The 19,631-nt window shown below is 44.8% G+C and overlaps 1 protein-coding gene across 1 annotated transcript; it reads right to left on the bottom strand.

Annotated features, from left to right (window-relative positions):
* Positions 1-1,478: 1,478 nt before the first annotated feature.
* LOC116816470 (uncharacterized) lies at positions 1,479-17,115 on the bottom strand. The gene is made up of 7 exons (XM_032765723.1): positions 17,063-17,115; positions 14,163-14,271; positions 12,718-12,838; positions 11,539-11,628; positions 7,372-7,458; positions 6,238-6,333; positions 1,479-1,546 (listed from the first exon to the last, which is right to left on the bottom strand). Exons 1-7 carry the CDS (start codon positions 17,113-17,115, stop codon positions 1,479-1,481), a joined length of 624 nt encoding a protein of 207 aa, XP_032621614.1.
* Between the last annotated feature and the right edge of the window lie 2,516 nt (positions 17,116-19,631).

Genomic DNA, 19,631 nt, shown 5'->3' with positions numbered 1-19,631 from the left:
GTCACTGTTAAAACATAGTGGCCAGGCCTATATCAGCTAAGATCACGTGAGCTGAAACACCAGCAGCTGGCTCTAGGCTTACTGAGCTGTACCATGCCACCTGTAAATTCAAGTTCATAGTTCAAATAGGACCATCAGAGTTTGACAGTCTGGGACTCTACTCTGCACGAACATAGCCACTTTGGGAAGCCTATGTTATTACACAAACCCCAGGAGGAAAACAGTAGTAATACTTTGCACTTAGATAGTGGTTTTCTTTTGAGGCTTTCAAAGTGCTGGAGCTACTATTAGCCTGTTTTACAGATAGGGAAACTGAGGCACAGATGCATTCCCTTCTCTGTAGATTAGGTTGCCATAAGACCAGGCTCAAGTCCTTCCTTCCACTGGGTGCCAGGCAGTTTCTGAAGCCAATTTAAGGTCTTGGTCCTAATCTTCAAGGCAATTAATGGTTCAGGCTGTAGCTACATTAAAGACCCACTTTTGAACCAATAACCAACACAACAGCTCAGCTGTGATTCTCTGAGACACTGCAGCTCACAAAGTTCTGGATGAAGCAATCTTAGTAAATGGGGCCTGGCTATGGAACGAACTTCAAGAGATGAATGCAGAGTCTGACCATCTGTAGGAAATGCTGCAAAATCTTCCTCTTTGAAAAGGTCTCTCTACCTTAGAGTGATGTGACAGCATTGACATACTCCCTTCTATCCAAAACCCTCCCTGAAACTAATCGACTTAAACCCCCCAAAATAGAAGTAAAATAATGCATGCTTAAAAATAAAGCAAAACCAAAAACTCTACCCAAAGACGTTTTCATTTAAAAAAGGGAGAAACTCCATAAAAACCACTACAGACTTTGCTATTGCTATTTATTTTTACATGGAAGGTACTCAGATATTACAATGATGGATAGCAGGATAAAACACTATGATAGGCAGCTAAATAGAGAGGAGAAGTGACATACCCTGTCATATCATGAGTTAATATCAAAGCAGAGAATACAACCCATGTCTTCTAATTTCCAGTCACTGCTATATTTTTTAAATAACAGTGCCTTCCTCTTTACACTTTCATGCTAGAAGCTGGTTCTGTTACCATGACGTTCAGTGATATGGACTACAGGAGATATTTCCCAATCAGATTAGATAACCGCAGGCCAGTTTGAAATTTGCATGTGAAGGACATGGGGCTACGCTCCCATCGAGATCATGGTGGCTGGCTGGCTGAGTTTTCGGGATATGGTTTGGGGTTGGAAAACAATGCACAAAGACAAGTGTGTGGGGGAAATCTAAGCTTTTACTGCTGCAGGAAGCATGATGAGATGCAGGGTAGCAGAGCAGCTTATCAGGGACTGAGTCAGGCTTTGTCAGTGGAATTTTGCTTCATTGCCCGCACAGAACTGTCATATTGGGGGGAGTCTAGGGAAAGGAGAAAGCAAGGGACACAAAGGTTTTATGTCCATACATTTCTGGGCTGGCTCCTCAGTTCTGCCTGTCTGTCTGTTCTTGGGTTCTCAGGGCCCTGCAGTGGCAGCAGCCCTCTTGGCTCTCTGAGAAATGAGAGAAAAGTGGAGACAACTTTATTATCCTTCACAATAGCTCCTATATACCATCTTGAAAAGTGGAGCTGGGCCTGCCTCACCTCAGAGGAGCCAAACAGCCCCACATCTGGGTCTGTAAGAGGCTAGTGCCCTGCTCCAGCCTTTCTAGTGGGCTGAACCAGAACTCTGCATCTGAACACCATCCTGAACTCCTGAGGAAGTTAGATCTGGTTTGGATCCAAACTGTACTGATCTGTCCCAATGGCAAAGAGAGATCGATGTTCAAGCACTGTGTGCCTGCCATGTACATTTGCCCTGGGCTGAACCATGTGAATGGACCCCAGATATAGGCAATAGCCTGGGACAATTACACTGCTCAGAGATATAGGCAATGGCATGCATCCCTCCTACTGTGCTGTCCGTAGTGAAGAATTATACCTTCTGGAATCAATGGCAGCATTTCACCAAGAGTGTTCCTTCCTGCCAGCCCTAGTAAAGATCTCTTTGATATTATTTACTGTTATTGGGCTTTTATGTTAGGGCCTAAGACATCTCAAACTAGGCTCTCAAAAATCTCTTCTTTGTCCATACAGCACCCAGCTCACTGGGGCCCTGAATCCAACTGGGCACTCTGGGCACTATTATAATACAAATAATGAATAAGAACAATGAATTGATAGTCAATGAAACACTAGTAAACAATAGCTCAAAATTTGGGATACAGTTCAAGGATATGAACCAGCTAATCAGAACTTCATAGGCTGATCCCCTCCACAACATTTTGACATCTACCCTGTTCCAGTCTCTCCTCCACAAAGTCATATCACATGAGTGGTCACCCAAACCACAAAGGATGGTACAACATTAGTGATATTATTGAGATGTCTGTCCCATTTCTGTGCATATGGTTAGTAACAAATAAGTAAACTGCTGTATTAAATATCAGTGGGAAAAGCAACTAGGAGGATGGTGGTTTCAATATATTTTAACGTCTGAGTTAAATAAATATAGAAAATCTCGCAAACATTTTCTGTAGCTGGAAAATAACTTATCAGGAGAACTGGAGATGTCACTGGTTACAGTGAGCTAAAATGTAAAAATATATGTTAGCATTTTTTCAATGCATTTCTCTAACATATGTATATATTACTGTAGATCTTTTTGGTTATGTTTATTATATCTGTTTTGCTTATGATAGTGGCTGTGACACTGCACCCCATATTCTTCACAGTGATATCATTATGGCATAATTATGATGCATTTTATGCAAGATAAGTCATGTGAGATATCATTGGAAAGGTTATGATTTACTGAATATGATTATCCTATTTGTATGCATGTATTATTTTTGTATCTGAAGTTAGGAATATTGATTATATATTTGTATTACAAACACCTGGGGAATGCCCACTAGGCAGAATGTACTCAGAATGTACTCAGTCTAGATGGCTGGCTGGGAAGGGCCATTAGAGAAAACAATAGGCCTTAGAACAGTGGTTCTCAAACTTTTGTACTGGTGACCCCTTTCACATAGCAAGCCTCTGAGTGCGACCCCCCCCCCATAAATTAAAAATACTTTTTAATATATTTAACACCATTACAAATGCTGGAGGCAGAGCGGGGTTTGGGGTGGAGGCTGACAGCTCACAATCCCCCCACGTAATAATATCGTGACCTCCTGAGGGGTCCTGACCCCCACTTTGAGAACCCCTGCCTTAGAAGTTTATCTCTCACCAGGGGTGGGGTGTCTTCCTGAGGACACTGCAAGCAGCCTCTGACTCATGGCTGCTGTAACACTACAGGGTCATGTGACCAGGTCACCTGGTACTGGACTCCATATTGAAATTCCAGTGTTTTTTCCACTGACTGGTGTGGGAACTAAGCTTTGAGACAAAGGGTTCTCACCATATGCAAAAGCTATTTAAGGCAGGGGAGTGACATCATCATGGTTCTTCACTGACTCCTGGCCCAAAGAGATTCCTGGAAACACCTGAGGAACAAAGACTGAACTGGGGGGAAGTGCTGGACCTAGGCAAGAGGGATTTTTAGTCTGTGAAAGGAACACCTGGGGTTTCTAAGCTGTAAGCAAGTACAGCTGGCCCCTTAAGAATCTCTGCAGCCTGCTCAAATCATCATTTAGAGTGAGAATTTGCTACTTGTATCCAATCTCTTTAGTATATTAAGCTTAGTTTGCATGTTTTGTTTATTTGCTAGGTTATCTGCTTTGATCGGTTTGCTATCCCTTATAACAGTGGTGGGTAACCTGTGGCCCCTGTGCCGCATGCAGCCTGTCAGGGTAATCTGTTGGTGGGCTGAGAAACAGTTTGTTTACGATGACCATCCGCAGGCACGGCTGCCCGCAGTGGCCACGGTTTGCTGTTCCCGGAGCTGCGAGCGGCTGTGTCTGTGGACGGTCAATGTAAACAAACTGGCTTGTGGCCTGCCAGCAGATTACCCTGATGGGCTGCATGCAGCCCACAGGCTGCAGGTTGCCCACTACTGCCTTATAATCACTTAAAATCTCTCTTTTGTAGTTAATACATTTATTTTTTCTTTGTCTAAAACCAGTGTGTGGGAGTCATAACTTGGGGCAGAAAACTGTTGCATATCCCTTCTCCACATTGAGGGAGGGGGGTGAATTTCATGAGCTTACACTGTACAGATCTCTGGGCAGCACAAGATGGTGTAACTTTGGGTTTACACTCTGCGGGTGCGGGAGGGGTGCACTGGAGCAGCTGAGCAGTTCCTTAGATGAAGCCTCCCCATGCAGAGCTGATCAGTGTCTGTATGTTCTGCAGCTGGGTGTGTCCCTACCTCAGGACCGGCGCTAGGGTTTCTGGCGCCCTAGGTGCTGGGACATTTCGCCGCCCCGCGCGCGGGTCTCGCAGCTCTGGCGGAGCTGCCGCGGTCCACCGGAGCCGCGGCTCCCTGACCCCGGGGGGAGGGGGGGGGGCCTGGGCTGCCGGGTCGCGGCGGTGGCTCGCTGACCCCGGGGGCGGGGGCGCCCTGGGCTGCGGGCTCTGGCGTGGCTCCTGACCGTGGGGGCGGGGGGCACCCGGGCTGCCGGCTGCGCGGCGGCTCGCTGACCCCGGGCGGGGGCGCCCGGGCTGCCCGGCTGCTGTGGTGGCTCCCTGACCCCGGGGCGCCCTGGGCTGCCCGGCTCAGGCGGCGGCGCACTGACCTCAGAGGGCGCGCTGACCGGCGGCGCCTGACCCGGGGGACACCTTGGGCTGCCGGCGGCAGGCAGCTGCTGCTGGCGGCAGCATCAGCCCCTCCAGCAGCAGCGGCTGCAACCATTTAAAATTTTTTTTTGGGGTGCCACTTTTTGGTGCCCCCAAATCTTGGTGCCCTAGGCAACCGCCTAGTTCGCCTAAATGGTTGCACCGGCCCTGCCCTACCTTTATATGTGCCTGAGCCTGGGAGACGGCTTGGCAGGCTGGTGGGTCAGAGGGGCTCAGTGGTACCCCAGTTTCAGGTGGCACCCTGGGGGGAACACGTCACAATAGTCACCTTTGTAAATCATGGAGAGCTACTGATGAAAAGCGCTCAGTAAGAACTAGGTTATTATTATCTTTCTCTCAAATACATTAGGGCTTTTACAGTAATTCAAGGCAATGACTCTAGTTTCTTGATAGATGGGGAAAGTGAGGTTAAGGCCCAGGTCCTGCAAACACCTATGCATGTGCTTAACCTTAAGCATCTGAGTAAGCGCAGTTGTCCTCAAGTATAATACAGTAGTATGTAAATAGTCCCCTTGCCCAGGCACTGCCTGTAGAACTCTGGCTAGTCATTCGAGGTACATGTACACTACATCTGGGAGGTGCGGTTCCCAACTTGGGTAGATGTACATGTGCTAACTTTGATCGAACTAGCACAAGGCATCGTAGGTAAGCTGCCCAAGGACAATCCCTTCTGCGATCCTAGGCATGCACTCAGGCAGTCAGCCTGAGCTACAGCCTGTCCTGCTGTGGCCACACCACTATTTTTAGCGCACTGACTCAATCAAAGCTAGCACATGTACATCTAGCAGAGCTGAGAATCACACCACTCACCTGCAGTGTAGATGTACCCTAAGGCTCTCATCATTCAAACACTTAGACATATGCTTCACTTTAAGTATGTGAATGAGCCTATTGGCTTCAATGGATTAGCGCATGCAGGATTGGGGCCTTAGTGGCTTGCTCAACGTTATACAGAGCAGTGCCTAATCCTCTCTGCAATGGTAACTCTGTGCTGTCGTGTGGAGTGGAATATGAGCAGCTTTGTACTGACTGAGACTTCTGTGGTGGTAATAAGCTGCATCCCCTGGGGAACTGGGAGGTCTTCCCATTTATCAGAGCTCTAGATGAGGTTCCAGCTAGGTCCTCTGAGTACCTGTGTACAGAGAACATCCATCCCAAACTCCTTCCACAACATGCATGTCATATTATTAACCATGCCATGGGTCTCAACCTCCCTCACTGGCATAGGAGAGGAGTTTGATGCAGAAGTCACAGGGAGGATTCCTCCTGAATCTTAGTTCTTGCAGCTTGTGGGGGCAGGTGTGTGAAGAAGGTTGCTGAGGTGTTTCAGCCAGCCCTGCAGTCATGGATCCCACTGGGAGGAGCTAAGTCCTATCTAGCCTAGGGAAATGGAATCAGGAGAGCCAGCGAGGTGACTTACAGCTGTGTGACACCCTGTGTGCCCTTCTGCTGACTTACCTCTTGGGTTTGTGGACTCCACTTCAGAGTAGGGTGGGGGTAACTCTGGTGGGCCAGGATAGGGGGGTGGCCAATATGGAAGTGTGCTGAGTGAACCTGCCCAGGGAGAACAGAAACCTTTCAGCATCTCAGGTGTGAACAGAGATCCCACCTTAGTGAAGCCTCTGCCCAGCACCCTCTTTCAGTCTACTACTGACATGCTACTTGTTCTGGGCCATAACATGTGAGTGCCTGAGCTGAACAGCCCAAATGGAACTCTTTCTCTCTCACATTCTTTGTTTTCTATTCCTTACTGATTTCCAGGCTCCAGAGGAGTACCTCAGTAAAGATCTAGCTGATCCTGAGAAATAGCTCTGAAGGAAAAACTGAGCTACCCCAAGGCAGTTTCACCAAATGACTACGGAATAGAAGTTCCTCTTCTGGTGCTGGGGCTCCAATATGCACTTTATTACTGCTCCGAGGTCCCAATTCTGAGGGGTGCTGAGGTACTGTAAGTCTCTGAGTGCCTTCAACTCCCATAGACTCCAATGGGAATTGAGTGCTCAGCATCTTGTAGGTCTGGGCCCTAATTATGAGTCATTGATTACAACAGATATGTAACAGATTTAGTCATGTTGCTTAATCTGCTACTGGAAGGTGCTCAGATTCTACAATGATGAGTGTACTATGAGAACCTACACAGAACAGAACAGAAGAGAACATGGACCAACTTTAACAAACATTAAGGGCAGACTGCTGATCACTGAAAACAATGGGAGTGGCAAAAGCTCATCCTAGGGAGGACGTTAACCCTACGATAGCTCAGGACTCATGTCACGAAAGGATGGGCCCACCGGACTGGGTGGGGAAGCCCAAGTGTGAATGAAGACGGTAACTGAGCTCTTCTCTCATCTGAGAAAGGCTGAGCCCTTCGCACTACCAGGGATACTGCTAGTGGAGCACAGTGTGGGGTAACCCAGGAATGAAAGACCCTGGATATAGAAGGCCTGATCCAAAGCCTTTAAAGTCAATGGAAAGATTTTGACTGACTTCTATGAGCATTGGATGGGCCCATGATTCTCTCCTCCCTCAGGCTTCAGCTGGAAGTTTGGAGGACATTTCACGTAACCAGGGTGAAAATGTTTCAATGCTTACGGGGAACCCGAGGTGCTGGTGGGTGGGCATAGGTGTAGATGGAGGCTGTTGGATAGTCCTGAAGATTAGCAGCCTCTCTTAATGTATCTGTATATTTAACAAGCAGAAAAAAAATCATGTTAGTAAAAATAAATTCTTTGCGTGTGTCTAGTACCTGTCATCTGTGAGTCTCACAGTGCTTTGCAAGTACAAATCTAGCTGTTGGAAGGATTTACAAGGCAGTAATCCCCATGATACCAAGGCACTGAATCATCTCAGCCACTGGGAGCAGGCGTTGGACTAAGCCAGGATGCTGTACCGATACTCCTCTAGTGGCTCTAACCGATTCTGCAGAAATTAAATTTTCTCTTAAAAGGTAATTACATTTTCTGGACATCCTAGTTTTGAAGACAACCTTTTGAACAGAAGCCAGTTCAGTGGTGCCTCCCTGAATCTGCATGCAGCCTGAAACAATACCTTTGTCCCCCGGCATCTTACTAGGTTATTGATTCTGAAGCTCAATGATAACAGTGATGGCAACATTGTTAACTATTGCACCACTGAGCCTGTGTGCAGAAACATCCAGCTACTTTAGAACTGGTGGCAGAATGTGGAGGACTAATTTTCCTATGAATTAAACTAAGATACAGAGAAGGGAAGTCAGTGATAGGGCAGACACTAGAACCCAAGCAGTCCAGATTCTAACCAGACAAAAATTAAACACTTTTAATTAAACATACTGACAAACTACACAGGTGAATTTTATCTGCACCAAAGCAGCGTCAGGCAGGAGAATATGAGGTGGAAAATGTATGGCGTAGAGGTTCCTTGTATTAAGGACTGGAAAAAAAATCTGAGTTGCTCAGGCCTGGTCTACACTTAAAAAATCAGGTTGACATAGCTGCATTGGATAGAGGCATGAAGAAATAACAGCCCTGACCACCATAGCTATGCCAACCTAACCCTGCTGTGTAGACACAGCTGTGTCACCAGATGAATGCTTTCATCAACATAGCTACCGTCATTCAGGGAGGTGGTGTCCCTATACTGATGGAATACCTCCTTCTGTTGACGTAGGCTGCATCTACACTACAGAGTTATGTCAGCATAGCTGCAGCGACATAGCTATGCTGGTATAGTTTCTGTAGTGTAGACATACCCTCAGTAAAAAAAACAGGAGTACTTGTGGCACCTTAGAGACTAACAAATTTAGTCACCCTCAGTGTTCTCCAGTAAGCAATCCTGATAGAATTACAGACCATCTCCCTTCTAGTGCAGTAGTGTCGCCAACTGATACAATTACTAGTATTACGTCAGTCTAGTTTCCACCACATCTGTTGGGAGGTGTAACAGGGTGGATTGCCCCTTAAGGGCTGTAGGGCCTGGAGCTAACCAATCCTGATTACTGAAGAGGTACACCTGGGTTGGATCAGGTAGTTCCCTAAAATGAACAGCAGGTGGCTGTAGTGAAGTGGGAAGCTTGGGAAACTGCAGGAAACAATGCAGGTTCCTCCAGGGAAGACTTTGGTACCAGGGGGTTTGAAAGCCAGAGCTAGAAACCTGAGACTCTAGCCAGGTAGTAACCTATCATAAACAGGTAAGGCACCAGCAGGAAGGCCTGGGACTGAGAGTAGGGTGAATAGGTTCTAGCAGAAAGGCCTGGGGTTTACCCATGAAGGCCACAGGCAGGAAAAGCCTGGGAGGGTAAAACTGATGAACTAGGTTTTGGGATGTTGATTTTCATTTTGGGGTACAATTTCTGTGAATAAACTGGTACCCTTGAGAAGGGGTGGTATGAATGGCTAAGAAAAGCTTGTGTGGAGTCTAAGAAACCCTTTGAAGGGCATGTTGTTAGCATTGTACTGTAGAGATACTTCTTGCCATGGGAGGGTGCATGGGAAATGACTGACCCTGACTTATTCCTCATGCTAATAGGTCCTTTGGGGTCAGAAAGTTTTTCCTGGTAACCTAAATTTTATCTGACTTAATGTCATCATATCCCATAAGTACTAGCTATACTCAACTGTTTGTTTGCTCTAGTTCTGGCCCCTACTTTATCATGCTAACTAGTTCCTCCTCTGTGGGTGTTTACACCCCTCAGACATCTGAGGATAGAGATCCATATATTTCATGCTTAGCCAAGGGTTTCAACAGCTGTTAGGAATTTGTCTAATTGTCTCATCTGCAGGTAGGGTCATTATGTAGTAATTACTGTCATGTAAATTACAGAATCCTAAATACCAAGAACCAGATCCACAAAGGTATTTAGGCTCCTCACTTCCATTGAAATCAGTGTTGTGGGCATGTTGGTCCCAGGATATTAGAGAGACAAGATGGGTGAGGTATGGTAGAACCTCAGAGTTATGAACACCTCAAGAATGGAGGTTGTTTGTAACTCTGAACAAAATGTTGTGGTTCTTTCAAAAGTTTACAACTGAACATTGATTCAATACAGCTTTTAAACTCTACTATGCAGAAGAAAAATGCTGCTTTCCCCCCCTTTTTTTTTTTTTTAGTAGTTTACATTTAACACTATACTGTATTTGCATGTTGGGGTCTCTGCTGCTGCCTATTGCGTGCAGTACTTCTGGTTCCAAATGAGGTGTGTGGTTGTCTGGTTGGTTGGTAACTCTGGTGTTCGTAACTCTGAGGTTCTACTGTAATATCTTTTGTTGCACCAACTTCTGCTGGTGAAAGAAACAAGCTTTCAAGCTTACACAAGGCTCTGGGCTCTGTGAAGAAGGGAAGGAGCTCTGCATAAGTCAAAAGCTTGTATCTTTCACCAACAGAAATTGGTCTAACAAAAGGTATTACCTCACCCCCCTTGTCTCTTTACTGAAATTGGTGGAAGCTAGGAGCCTAAATGTGTGTGTGGATCTGGGCCCAACTTCATGCAGGAGCTTGGGAAATCCAGCCGACATGCCAGTCAACTCTTGGAGTGTTAATTATCTTGATGGATAGTCTATACAACCTCTGTGAAACTTCATCACCTGCCTGACCAGTCCTACCATCTGCACCCATGGAAAGCTAATGGGTTTCCTGAAACTTGCATCATACCATAAACAAAACCAAAGATGGAGCATAAGATATAGCTAAGGACTGGGAAATTTCAAGATGCCTAAGGGAGTTAGGCACCTTTTGGATATTTAGACTAGGAAATGGGGTAAAAGGGTGCTGCATCAGTTCAGAACAGGAACATCACCTGTAACAAGTCTGACCACAAGGTATGAGAAGCAAAACAGAAGGAATCTTTAGAGCTCCACACTGCAAAAGTCAGAAAAAAAATGGTAGCAGCACTTCCCCCTGTCCTTTGCAAGAGGCAAAAGAAACTGAGTACAGGAGATGGAGAGGGACCCTGAGTGTGTATGGCAGTTGGGTTCAGGCACTGAGTTGATCAGTATCCCTGAGCACAGTGAGAGAGTGCTGATGCTTTGCATGTGGCTTGTTGGTTCCACAGTTGTCTCTTCCTGGCTGTTTCACATGTGGAATGGGATCTGTGGTTGTGAAGGAAGAAGAGAGGGTTATTCACTTGGGATGATAATGCCCTACTTTAATGGTGCTGGGAGAATAAAGTCATCAATACATGTGAGATACTCAAGGCCAGACCCTCAAAGGTCTTAAGATCCCTAACGCCCACTGATTTTTCTAAAGACCCTTATTAGTATTGAGAGTCAGACTCTACAGCTGTTATAATAGTAATGAGGGTGACCAGATAGAAAGTGTGAAAAATCAGGACAGGAGATGGGGCAGGGGTAATAGGCTCCTACATAAGAAAAAGCCCCAAATATTGGGACTGTCCCTATAAAATTGGGACATCTAGTCACCCTAATATTAACATAACCATTAACACAACTCCTTATGTTTGTGTAGGGCATAAGAGACACAAGGCCTATACCAGCCCACACTGATCGATCATTTGGCTTTTATATCGCATCCTTTTGTCTGTACTGCCCTTGTAGGGCCCAGTTGTGGTGACCTTCTTCTGATTTAGAAGCATACTGCTCCACAATTAATTTTATTAACTTCAGTAGGACTGCTCTTGCAGTAAGGTACCATATAATGAAAGGACAGGTATCTGGATCTGGCATGTACAGTGTAAGCCCTTTGGAGCTGGGACCTTGCCTTCCTACATGTGTATAAAACAACCACCAGACTTTTGGCATTATGCAGAACCATCAAGAGCCTCACCTGCTGAAGACAGGGTTTTGATCATATTCAGGCAATCAGTGGCTTCATACAGGAAGATGAATTTGAAGGTGAGAACACCTTGACTGGAAGCTAAGTGGATGAGATTATAGTGAGCCCATGAGTCAAGTCACCTGATGTTCCTTCACCAGAGACATTTCCTCTTTCTCCAGTTTGCTGTATTGTCCCTGTTTCCTCATCTCTTTGAACTGTTATTTTTCCTACTCCCATGATCTTCCCTCCCACAGTTCCATGGTTCTTTTCCCTGTCATTATGGTGATATGAATACAACACAGAAACTACACCTGTGAGGCAATCCTTGGACTGCCCTCAAATGACTCTGATGAAAGGGAGTGGTCACTCTTATCATGTCTGTTCTTTTAGTGCTACATACAATGATCCTTTGCAGTTCTCCTCTCAGGATCTCAAAGCACTTTACAATCACCAAGTTTCTCAACCAGCCTGTGGAGTAGATATAATTACCCCTCTGGGAGTTATTGAGGCACAGAGGTGACCAATGTGACACAATGAGTAGGTGGTAGAGTTGGGGATAGAACACAGGATTCCTGAGTCCAATCACCTTCTGTAAGTAGTCACTTGGGCCTAGATCCTCAGTGGTATTTAGGCACCTAAGTCCCATAGAAACCAATAGGAGTTGGGCACCTAAATAACTCTGAGGAACTGATAATGTGTGGAAAACCCGGGACACACAGTTAGCCAGATAAATTCATCTGGGATAAATATCCTCTGAAGATATTTTTTGAGGGATACATTACTCACACACACATGCATTTTCTATCCTAATGAAAAATGGTGGCTGGTTAATCCAAGATATATAGACGTTCTGGGTTTTATTCCAGCCCTCGCTTCCTATTTCTAGGGAAGGGCCTCCATTGCCCTCAGCTGAGCTCAAGGGAGTTGGGTTCAGAACTCTTGGAGATCAGATGTAATCGTGGTTTTATATTTGTGATGAATAATCCATGCCCTGTTTAAAGTGATCATCAAAACGATAGCGGGATATGGCCTTCTCCTGGTCAATACACCTGCATGTGGACCTCTCTATGCCACACAGGCAATATCTGCTAATATCAATCTGCTTCTCCTCATTGAGTAAGTGTGACAGGAGACACAATGATGTGTGGCAGCAGTAGGGTCCTGGGTATGGTAAGGTACAACACGTACTAATTGTCCCTTTGATATATTGCTGTCTGGAGCTCAGCTCCTCCCCTATCATACAGTCCCCCAGGAGCTGAAGTGGAAAGCGGATGGTCGTGGAGCCCTTGTCCTTGTGCTGGAATATCATCTAGGGAAACAGAGACAAGAAGTGGTTCAGGAAGAGTATTGCTTTGAGCTTTGTTGCTTATTTGGGGAGTGGGATTAGAAAAGGAAGGGAGAGACCTAGGGATGTGCCAATGCTGGAGATGATAAGCAAGATGCAGCTAAGCAGCTGAGACCAGTGCAAACCTGTGACCCCTGTGCTCTACTAACTATACTGGATCCCTCTGCAAGTTCTGGAGCTTCATGCTAACCTTCATGGCAATCAGTGGGCTTTGCCTATCGTCTCAGGGATCACCTCTTTCCCTGTCAACCGTAGTTACTACAATAGCTTTGCTCACTGGCAAACATGGAATTGTCCATGAAACAAGCAAGAGTCATGGAAGTGTGAAATGGAAATTTCTCAGCTGCTGGCCCACTACTGCTGAATTCCTTCCCTGAGAGATTACAAGATCCATCAATCTCACCATTGCCAGGAGGAAATGGAAAAATCACTTTGCAACAGCATGTGCATGATGATACCCACCCTCTGGAAATAATATAGTCTAAGATGTGGGCAGAAAGGAGAGCAACATTAGGGTGTACCAGTATGTTGTGTTTTGCCTTGACAACCATACGTTCAGTAGGAATGACTTTTTATCCTCTCTCCTGAAGACTTTTTCTTCTTATGTTAGTGTATATGTTGCCTCTGTAACAAGCTGCATCTGAAATTAATGCAAAATGGCAGCTGCCTCCAGAGATCTTAAAGGTACAGCACACAGAGCAAAATCATAGCTGTTATTTCATGTACTGCATGCTGGGTAAAAACATGAAAGAGTTGTTTTATTAGGCCTGATTTATGCTAGCTGGGTTTTACCAGTATAATTAAACCAGCAAAACCCTCCTAGAATAGATGCAATTATAGAAGTACTTGTACCAGGATAGTGTGTGCTGTTTCCCCTAACTGGCAAAACCGATACTGGTATAATGACTTTTGTATTGCTATAATTGTCTAAACTAGAGCTCTTCCCAGTGTAGTTATGATCGTTTTTGCTAGCATATCCCTAAATAACATACTGGCAAAATTTTCTCATGTAAACTTGCCCGTATTAAACTAAACTGGTTCTTTATTAAAGCAGTAATTTACAGAGCTGCTGCAACTGCAGATTAACAGGCTATCCACGTGAAAACAATCCATGCTCCTCCCTTCAGCTGCTATGCAGTTTGCTAAAGCAGTGATGTTGTGTTGTGACACCCCATATTAATTTCCTGTTTGTGTGGCTGGCTTATGGCTTTTCTTGCATCTGAACACCTGGCAAACTACATCGTTTGGCATGATGTAAATAATTAGATTTAAGAGTCTGGATCCTTACTTTGTACTGTGTGAGATACAGAGTCCCTTTCTTTGCCCCTTGGAGCTCCTCAGGGAAGTTTGGCATCTCGTCCAGCACTAGCAGTATGTTACTGAAATGAGCTAGAACCCTAGAAACAAAACCCTCAGATATATTACTCCACAAAGAAACATACAACGGGAAAAACACAGAAATGGTATGCTTAGGCCTTTCCCTTTGCTGAGAAGGGGCCCGATCCCATGAGATGCTGAGTAACTGCGACAAGTTGTTGAGTGCCTCTCAAGTCCCACTGATGTTAAAGCTCACTCAGTACCTCATAGGATCAGGTCCAAAGAGAGGAAGTGAGGATTGCTGCACTGGTTCCCTGTGGTCTATGCTTGTGTACACTACAGAATGGAACTCTTGGTAAATGAACCAATTAAGGTTGTGAAACGATTACAAAAAATTAATTGTGGTTAATCATGTGATTAAATAAATGGTATTCTATTGTTAAATATTTTTGGATGTTTTCCACACTTTCAAATATACTGATTTCAATTACAACACAATACAAAAGCAGGGGTGGCTCTAGACATTTCGCCGCCCCAAGGCACGTGCTTGGGGCGGCATGCCGCAGAGGGCACTATGCCAGCTGCTGGGAGGGCGGCAGGAGGCTCCAGTGGACCTCCCACAGGTGTGTCTGTGGAGGGTCCACTGGTCCTGCGGTCCGCTGGCCCCGCCGTTTTGGTAGACCTCCCGCAGCATGCCTGCGGGAGGTCCACCGGGGCCGTGGGACCAGTGGACCCTCTGCAGGCACACCTGCGGAAGGTCCACCGGAGCTGCCTGCTGCCCTCCCGGCAGCCGTCATAGCACCCACCGCGGCATGCCGCCCCAAGCATGTGCTTGGTGTGCTGGGGCCTGGAGCTGCCCCTGACAAAGAGTATATTGCTCACTTTATATTTTTTATTACAAATATTCACACTGTAAAACAAGAAATAGTATTTTTTCATTTCATCTAATACAAGTACTTATATTAGAATCTCTTTATCATCAAAGCTGAACTTAAAAATGTATAATTCTATACAAAAAACCCTGCATTCAAAAATAAAACAATCAGTCCTACTTCTTGTTCCACCAGTTGCTCAGAGAAACAAGTTTGTTTACATTTGCAGAAGATAATGCTACCTGCGTCTTGTTTACAATGTCACCTGAAAGTGAGAACAGGTGTTTGTATGGCACTATTGTAGCTGTTGCAAAATATTTACATACCAGATGCACAAAAGATTTATATGTCCCTTCATGCTTCAACCACCAATCCAGAGGACATGGATCCGTGCTGATGACGGCTTCTGCTCAATAACTATCCAAATCAGTGTGGAGCAACGCATGTTCATTTTCATCATCTGACTCAGATACAACCAGCAGAAGGTTGATTTTCTTTTTTGGTGATTTGGGTTCTGTAGTTTCCGCATCAGAGTGTTGCTCTTTCAAGACTTCTGAAAGTGTTCTCCATACCTCATCCCTCTCAGATTTTGGAAGGCACTTCAGATTCTTAAATCTTGGGTCAAGCGCTGTTGCTATCTTTAAAAATGTCACATTGGTATCTTCTTTGCATTTTGTCAAATTTGCAGTGAAAAAGTTCTTAAAATGAACAACGTGCTGGGTCATCATCTGAGACTGCCATAACATGAAATATATGGCAGAATGTGGGTAAAACAGAGCAGAAGACATACTGTTCTCCCCCAGGGATTTCAGTCACAAATTTAATTAACGCATTATTTTTTTAACGAGCATGTCCTCTGGAATGATGGCTGAAGCAAGAAGAGGCATATGAATCTTTCACGCATCTGGCACACAAATATCTTGTGACTCCAGCTACAACAATGCCATGAGAATGCCTGTTCTCACTTTCACGTGACATTGTAATTAAGAAGATGGCAGCATTATCTCCCATAAATGTAAACAAACTTGTTTCTCTTAGCTATTGGCTGAACAAGCAGTAAGACTGAGTGGATTTGTAGGCTCTAAAGTTTTACATTGTTTTGTTTGTGAGTGCACTTATGTAACAAAAAAACTACATTTTGTGAGTTGCACTTTCATGATAAAGAGATTGCACTACAGTACTTGTATGAGGGGAATTGAGAAATGCTATTTCTTTTGTTTTACAGCAAATATTTGTAATATAAAGTGAGCTCTGTATACTTTGTATTCTGTTTATAATTGAAATTGATATATTTGAAAATGTACAAAAACATCCAAAAATATTTAATAAATTTCAATTGGTATTCTATTGTTTAACAGTGCAATTAATTTTGAGTTAATTGTGAGTTAACTGCGATTAAGCAACAGCCCTAGAAGCAATGGGATAGTGTCAATGTAAGTGCTGATGATGCAGTACATCCATGCTAGTTATGCTATTTCAGACTAGAAATATGCATTGATGACAAACACGTGAGAACTATATATACAAGCACTAGCTGGAAGATCTGATCCCACAAACCCTCCTTGTGCAGAACTTCCATTAGGGTCAACAGAAGTTTCGCATAGGATTAGGCCCAACATTTCTAAGCTTATTTACTGCTATTGTTTTATGATATAAATACATACTACCTATATCTTTTCCGATTATTTTCTTTATCAGCATAATTATTACAATGAAAGGGATCAATTAAGCAGCTTTTATTTTAAAATATTAGCAATTCTATTCAGCACCTGATCCTCTCACAAAATATTAATCTGATCTGTCATGCTCTATATGTTTCAGAGAGGGAATTAATTTCCAGAACATAGATGGTTGCCTAAAGCTGATATTTAAAGCATCTAAGTGGGGACTTTGTCAAGTTCTGAAACCTGTAGGTAGCAGCTAATCAGACCCCTCCTGTGGGTTTGTTGCTAAAGTTGCACGCACCGACCCCACTTACAACAAAATTTGCTTGTTTTACCTTTCCTCAGAGTTGTTGGTTGTCCTGGAGAATTGGTACCTGGTCACTTCCATTCCCTACCATGGAAAGGTGCTCTGCCTCTTGACTACAGTGCCACACGCTCCCTAGGAGTGCTGGAGGCAGTGAAATGACTGTGTGAGTGATCAGCAGCTCTTTGTGATGGCAATAGATGAGGTAACACAACAAAGGCGTCTAACACAGCAGGAGCCTTGAAATATACAAGGGCTTTGGTCTCCATAGGCCACAATTTCTCCTGGTGAGACTAGTGCAGACATAAGCACACTGAGCCCCCAAAATATGTGCAGAGACTCTCACACATTACTGGGAGTTCTATCTCAGACCCATCAGCCCCTTAGCGGCACACTGTGAATCTGATTTTTCATTTAATGGATTCTACTTTTGTAATTAATTCTACAAGCTGTATAGCATTTCATGAAGAAAGGGAAATGATAGTGGACAATTCCAATGCTACCCAGAGAGGGAGATACAAAATAAATAGCCTTTTAGAGCAATGGTTTTCATCCTATTTTTCATGTGTGGACCCCTAAAATTGTTTTCAAATGGTGGTACAGACACCTTTGGCAATCTCCATGGACCATAGGTTTTGAAAACCACTGTTCTAGGGTGTTAATAGAGCCTTTAATTTCTGCTAGGGGTAAAGTTCAGCCATTTACAAGTAGAGGAGAGTATCCGGTACCCAGTGTATTATACATATCTAACCTTTAGTCTCAGTACCCTATTCCACTGTCAGTTCCTTAGGGTACAAACTGTGGCTGCCCTAGAAATGCTGCAGCAGTGCTGCAGGCTAGAGATACTCACTCCAGTGACAGGAGGGATTTGCCTATTACTGTAGTTAATCCTCCTGTCTCAAAGATGGTAGATAGGTTAACTGACGAATTCTTCTCTTGACTTAGCACCATCCACCCTGAAGTTCCTGCTGCGGGTTGCTAGGAGGTGAGCAAACGCCCGGCTCTTGAGGTAGTTTGTCCCTTTATCTCTGCCGTCCCGGGTGATTGATTTTCGCTTCTGCCCCACTCCTGGAAGTGATCTTGCCCGTGTTGTCATGGAGAAGGGATGCTGCCTGCGGCCGAGGCTGGGAGAGACCCACGTAGATACATGGCGGGGCTTCGGTGGGAGAGAAGTGCAAGATGCTACCGGGCACTTGTAGTGTATTCAGGGGCAGCTCTAGGTATTTTGCTGCCCCAAGCACGGCAGGCAGGCTGCCCTCGGCGGCTTGCCTGTGGGAGGTCCCTGGTCCCGCGAATTCGGCGGCAGCCTGCAGGAGGTCCGCCAAAGCTGCAGGACCAGTGGACCCTCCGCAGGCATGCTGCCGAAGCCAACCTGCCTGCTGCCCTCGTGGTGACTGGCAGAACGCCCCCCACGGCTTGCCACCCCAAGCACGCACTTGGCGTGCTGGTGCCTGGAGCCGCCTCTGAGTGTATTAAACATCTCCGCGTAGGAATGTGGTGTTGGTAGCAGTTACTGATACGGAATGGAGTGTAAGAAACTGCTATTGTAGTAAACTGCTACCCGATGTAGCAAATGCCTACAGATAGCAGTTTCTTGCATTGTATTATATGTGAAACTGCTACATGTAGAAATGTGCTATCTGTATCAGTTATTCATATGTATAGATTGTAAGAAACAGCTTTTGTAAAAAGATGCTACTTCCCTCATAGGTAACGTTTTCTAGACCTTAATTTTTTTTCTCTTCTCTGGATGCTCTTCAATTTGTCCACATCTTTCCTGAAATGTGGTGCCCTGAACTGGACACAATACTCCATATGAGGCCTAAATCAGCGCAGAGTAGAGCAAACATCCCAGAGCGATCTGTTTTTTTGCAACACTGTTCACTCATATTCAGCTTCTGGTCCACTATGACCCCAGATCCCTTTCCACAGTACTCCTTCCTAGGAAGTCATTTCCTATTTTGTATGCGTGCAGCTTGTTATCATTCACAAACTTTATAATTGTACTCTCTCTATGCCATTATCTCAATCATTGATTAAGATTTCAAATAGAAACTTATCCAGAACTGATCCCTGGAGAACCCCACTTTTATACCCTTTCAGCTTGACTCAGGGCTGCCCAGAGGATTCAGGGGGCCTGGGGCAAAGCAATTTCAGGGGCCCCTTCCATAAAAAAAAAAATTGCAATACTATACAATACTATAGTCTTGTGGGGGCCCCTGTGGGGCCCGGTACAAATTGCCCCACTTGCTCCACACTCCCAGGCAGCCCTGGGAAAAATAAACCACCTGCATCTCGGCACAAACCCAGTTTTGAGAACTTCTTTACAAGGTATCACTGGTTCTCAGAATCAGCTAGTGCTAAAAGGCACTAAAGCTATGAAAAGGGTTGGACAAATATTTTCCATCAAAACTTTTTCTGGATCGAAAACTAGGGGCTTTTTAAAAAGCAGGAAAAAATCACAGACAATGTCTGCTTTCCTTCAAAATTTATTGTGGGTTTTTTAATTGAAAAGCTGAAATTAATTTGCCAAAACCTGAATATGGTTTGGGGTTTCAGAATTGTATGGCCAAATATTTGCTGCTTGCTGTGTGTGATTG

The sequence above is a fragment of the Chelonoidis abingdonii genome, chromosome 9 (assembly GCF_003597395.2).
Source record: "Chelonoidis abingdonii isolate Lonesome George chromosome 9, CheloAbing_2.0, whole genome shotgun sequence".
Taxonomy (NCBI): domain Eukaryota; kingdom Metazoa; phylum Chordata; order Testudines; family Testudinidae; genus Chelonoidis; species Chelonoidis abingdonii.
This window is presented reverse-complemented; position numbering and strand designations above follow the sequence as displayed.

Excerpts from the sequence above, each read along its gene's own strand:
- LOC116816470 (XM_032765723.1), bottom strand. The coding sequence starts at position 17,115 with ATGGAAGTGACCAGGTACCAATTCTCCAGGACAACCAACAACTCTGAG. Across the intron at positions 7,459-11,538 it reads CAAAACCCTGTCTTCAGCAG|ATACATTAAGAGAGGCTGCT; the intron begins GTGAGGCTCTTG and ends TTAAATATACAG. Across the intron at positions 6,334-7,371 it reads ACCAGCACCTCGGGTTCCCC|GTTCACTCAGCACACTTCCA; the intron begins GTAAGCATTGAA and ends CTCCCTGGGCAG.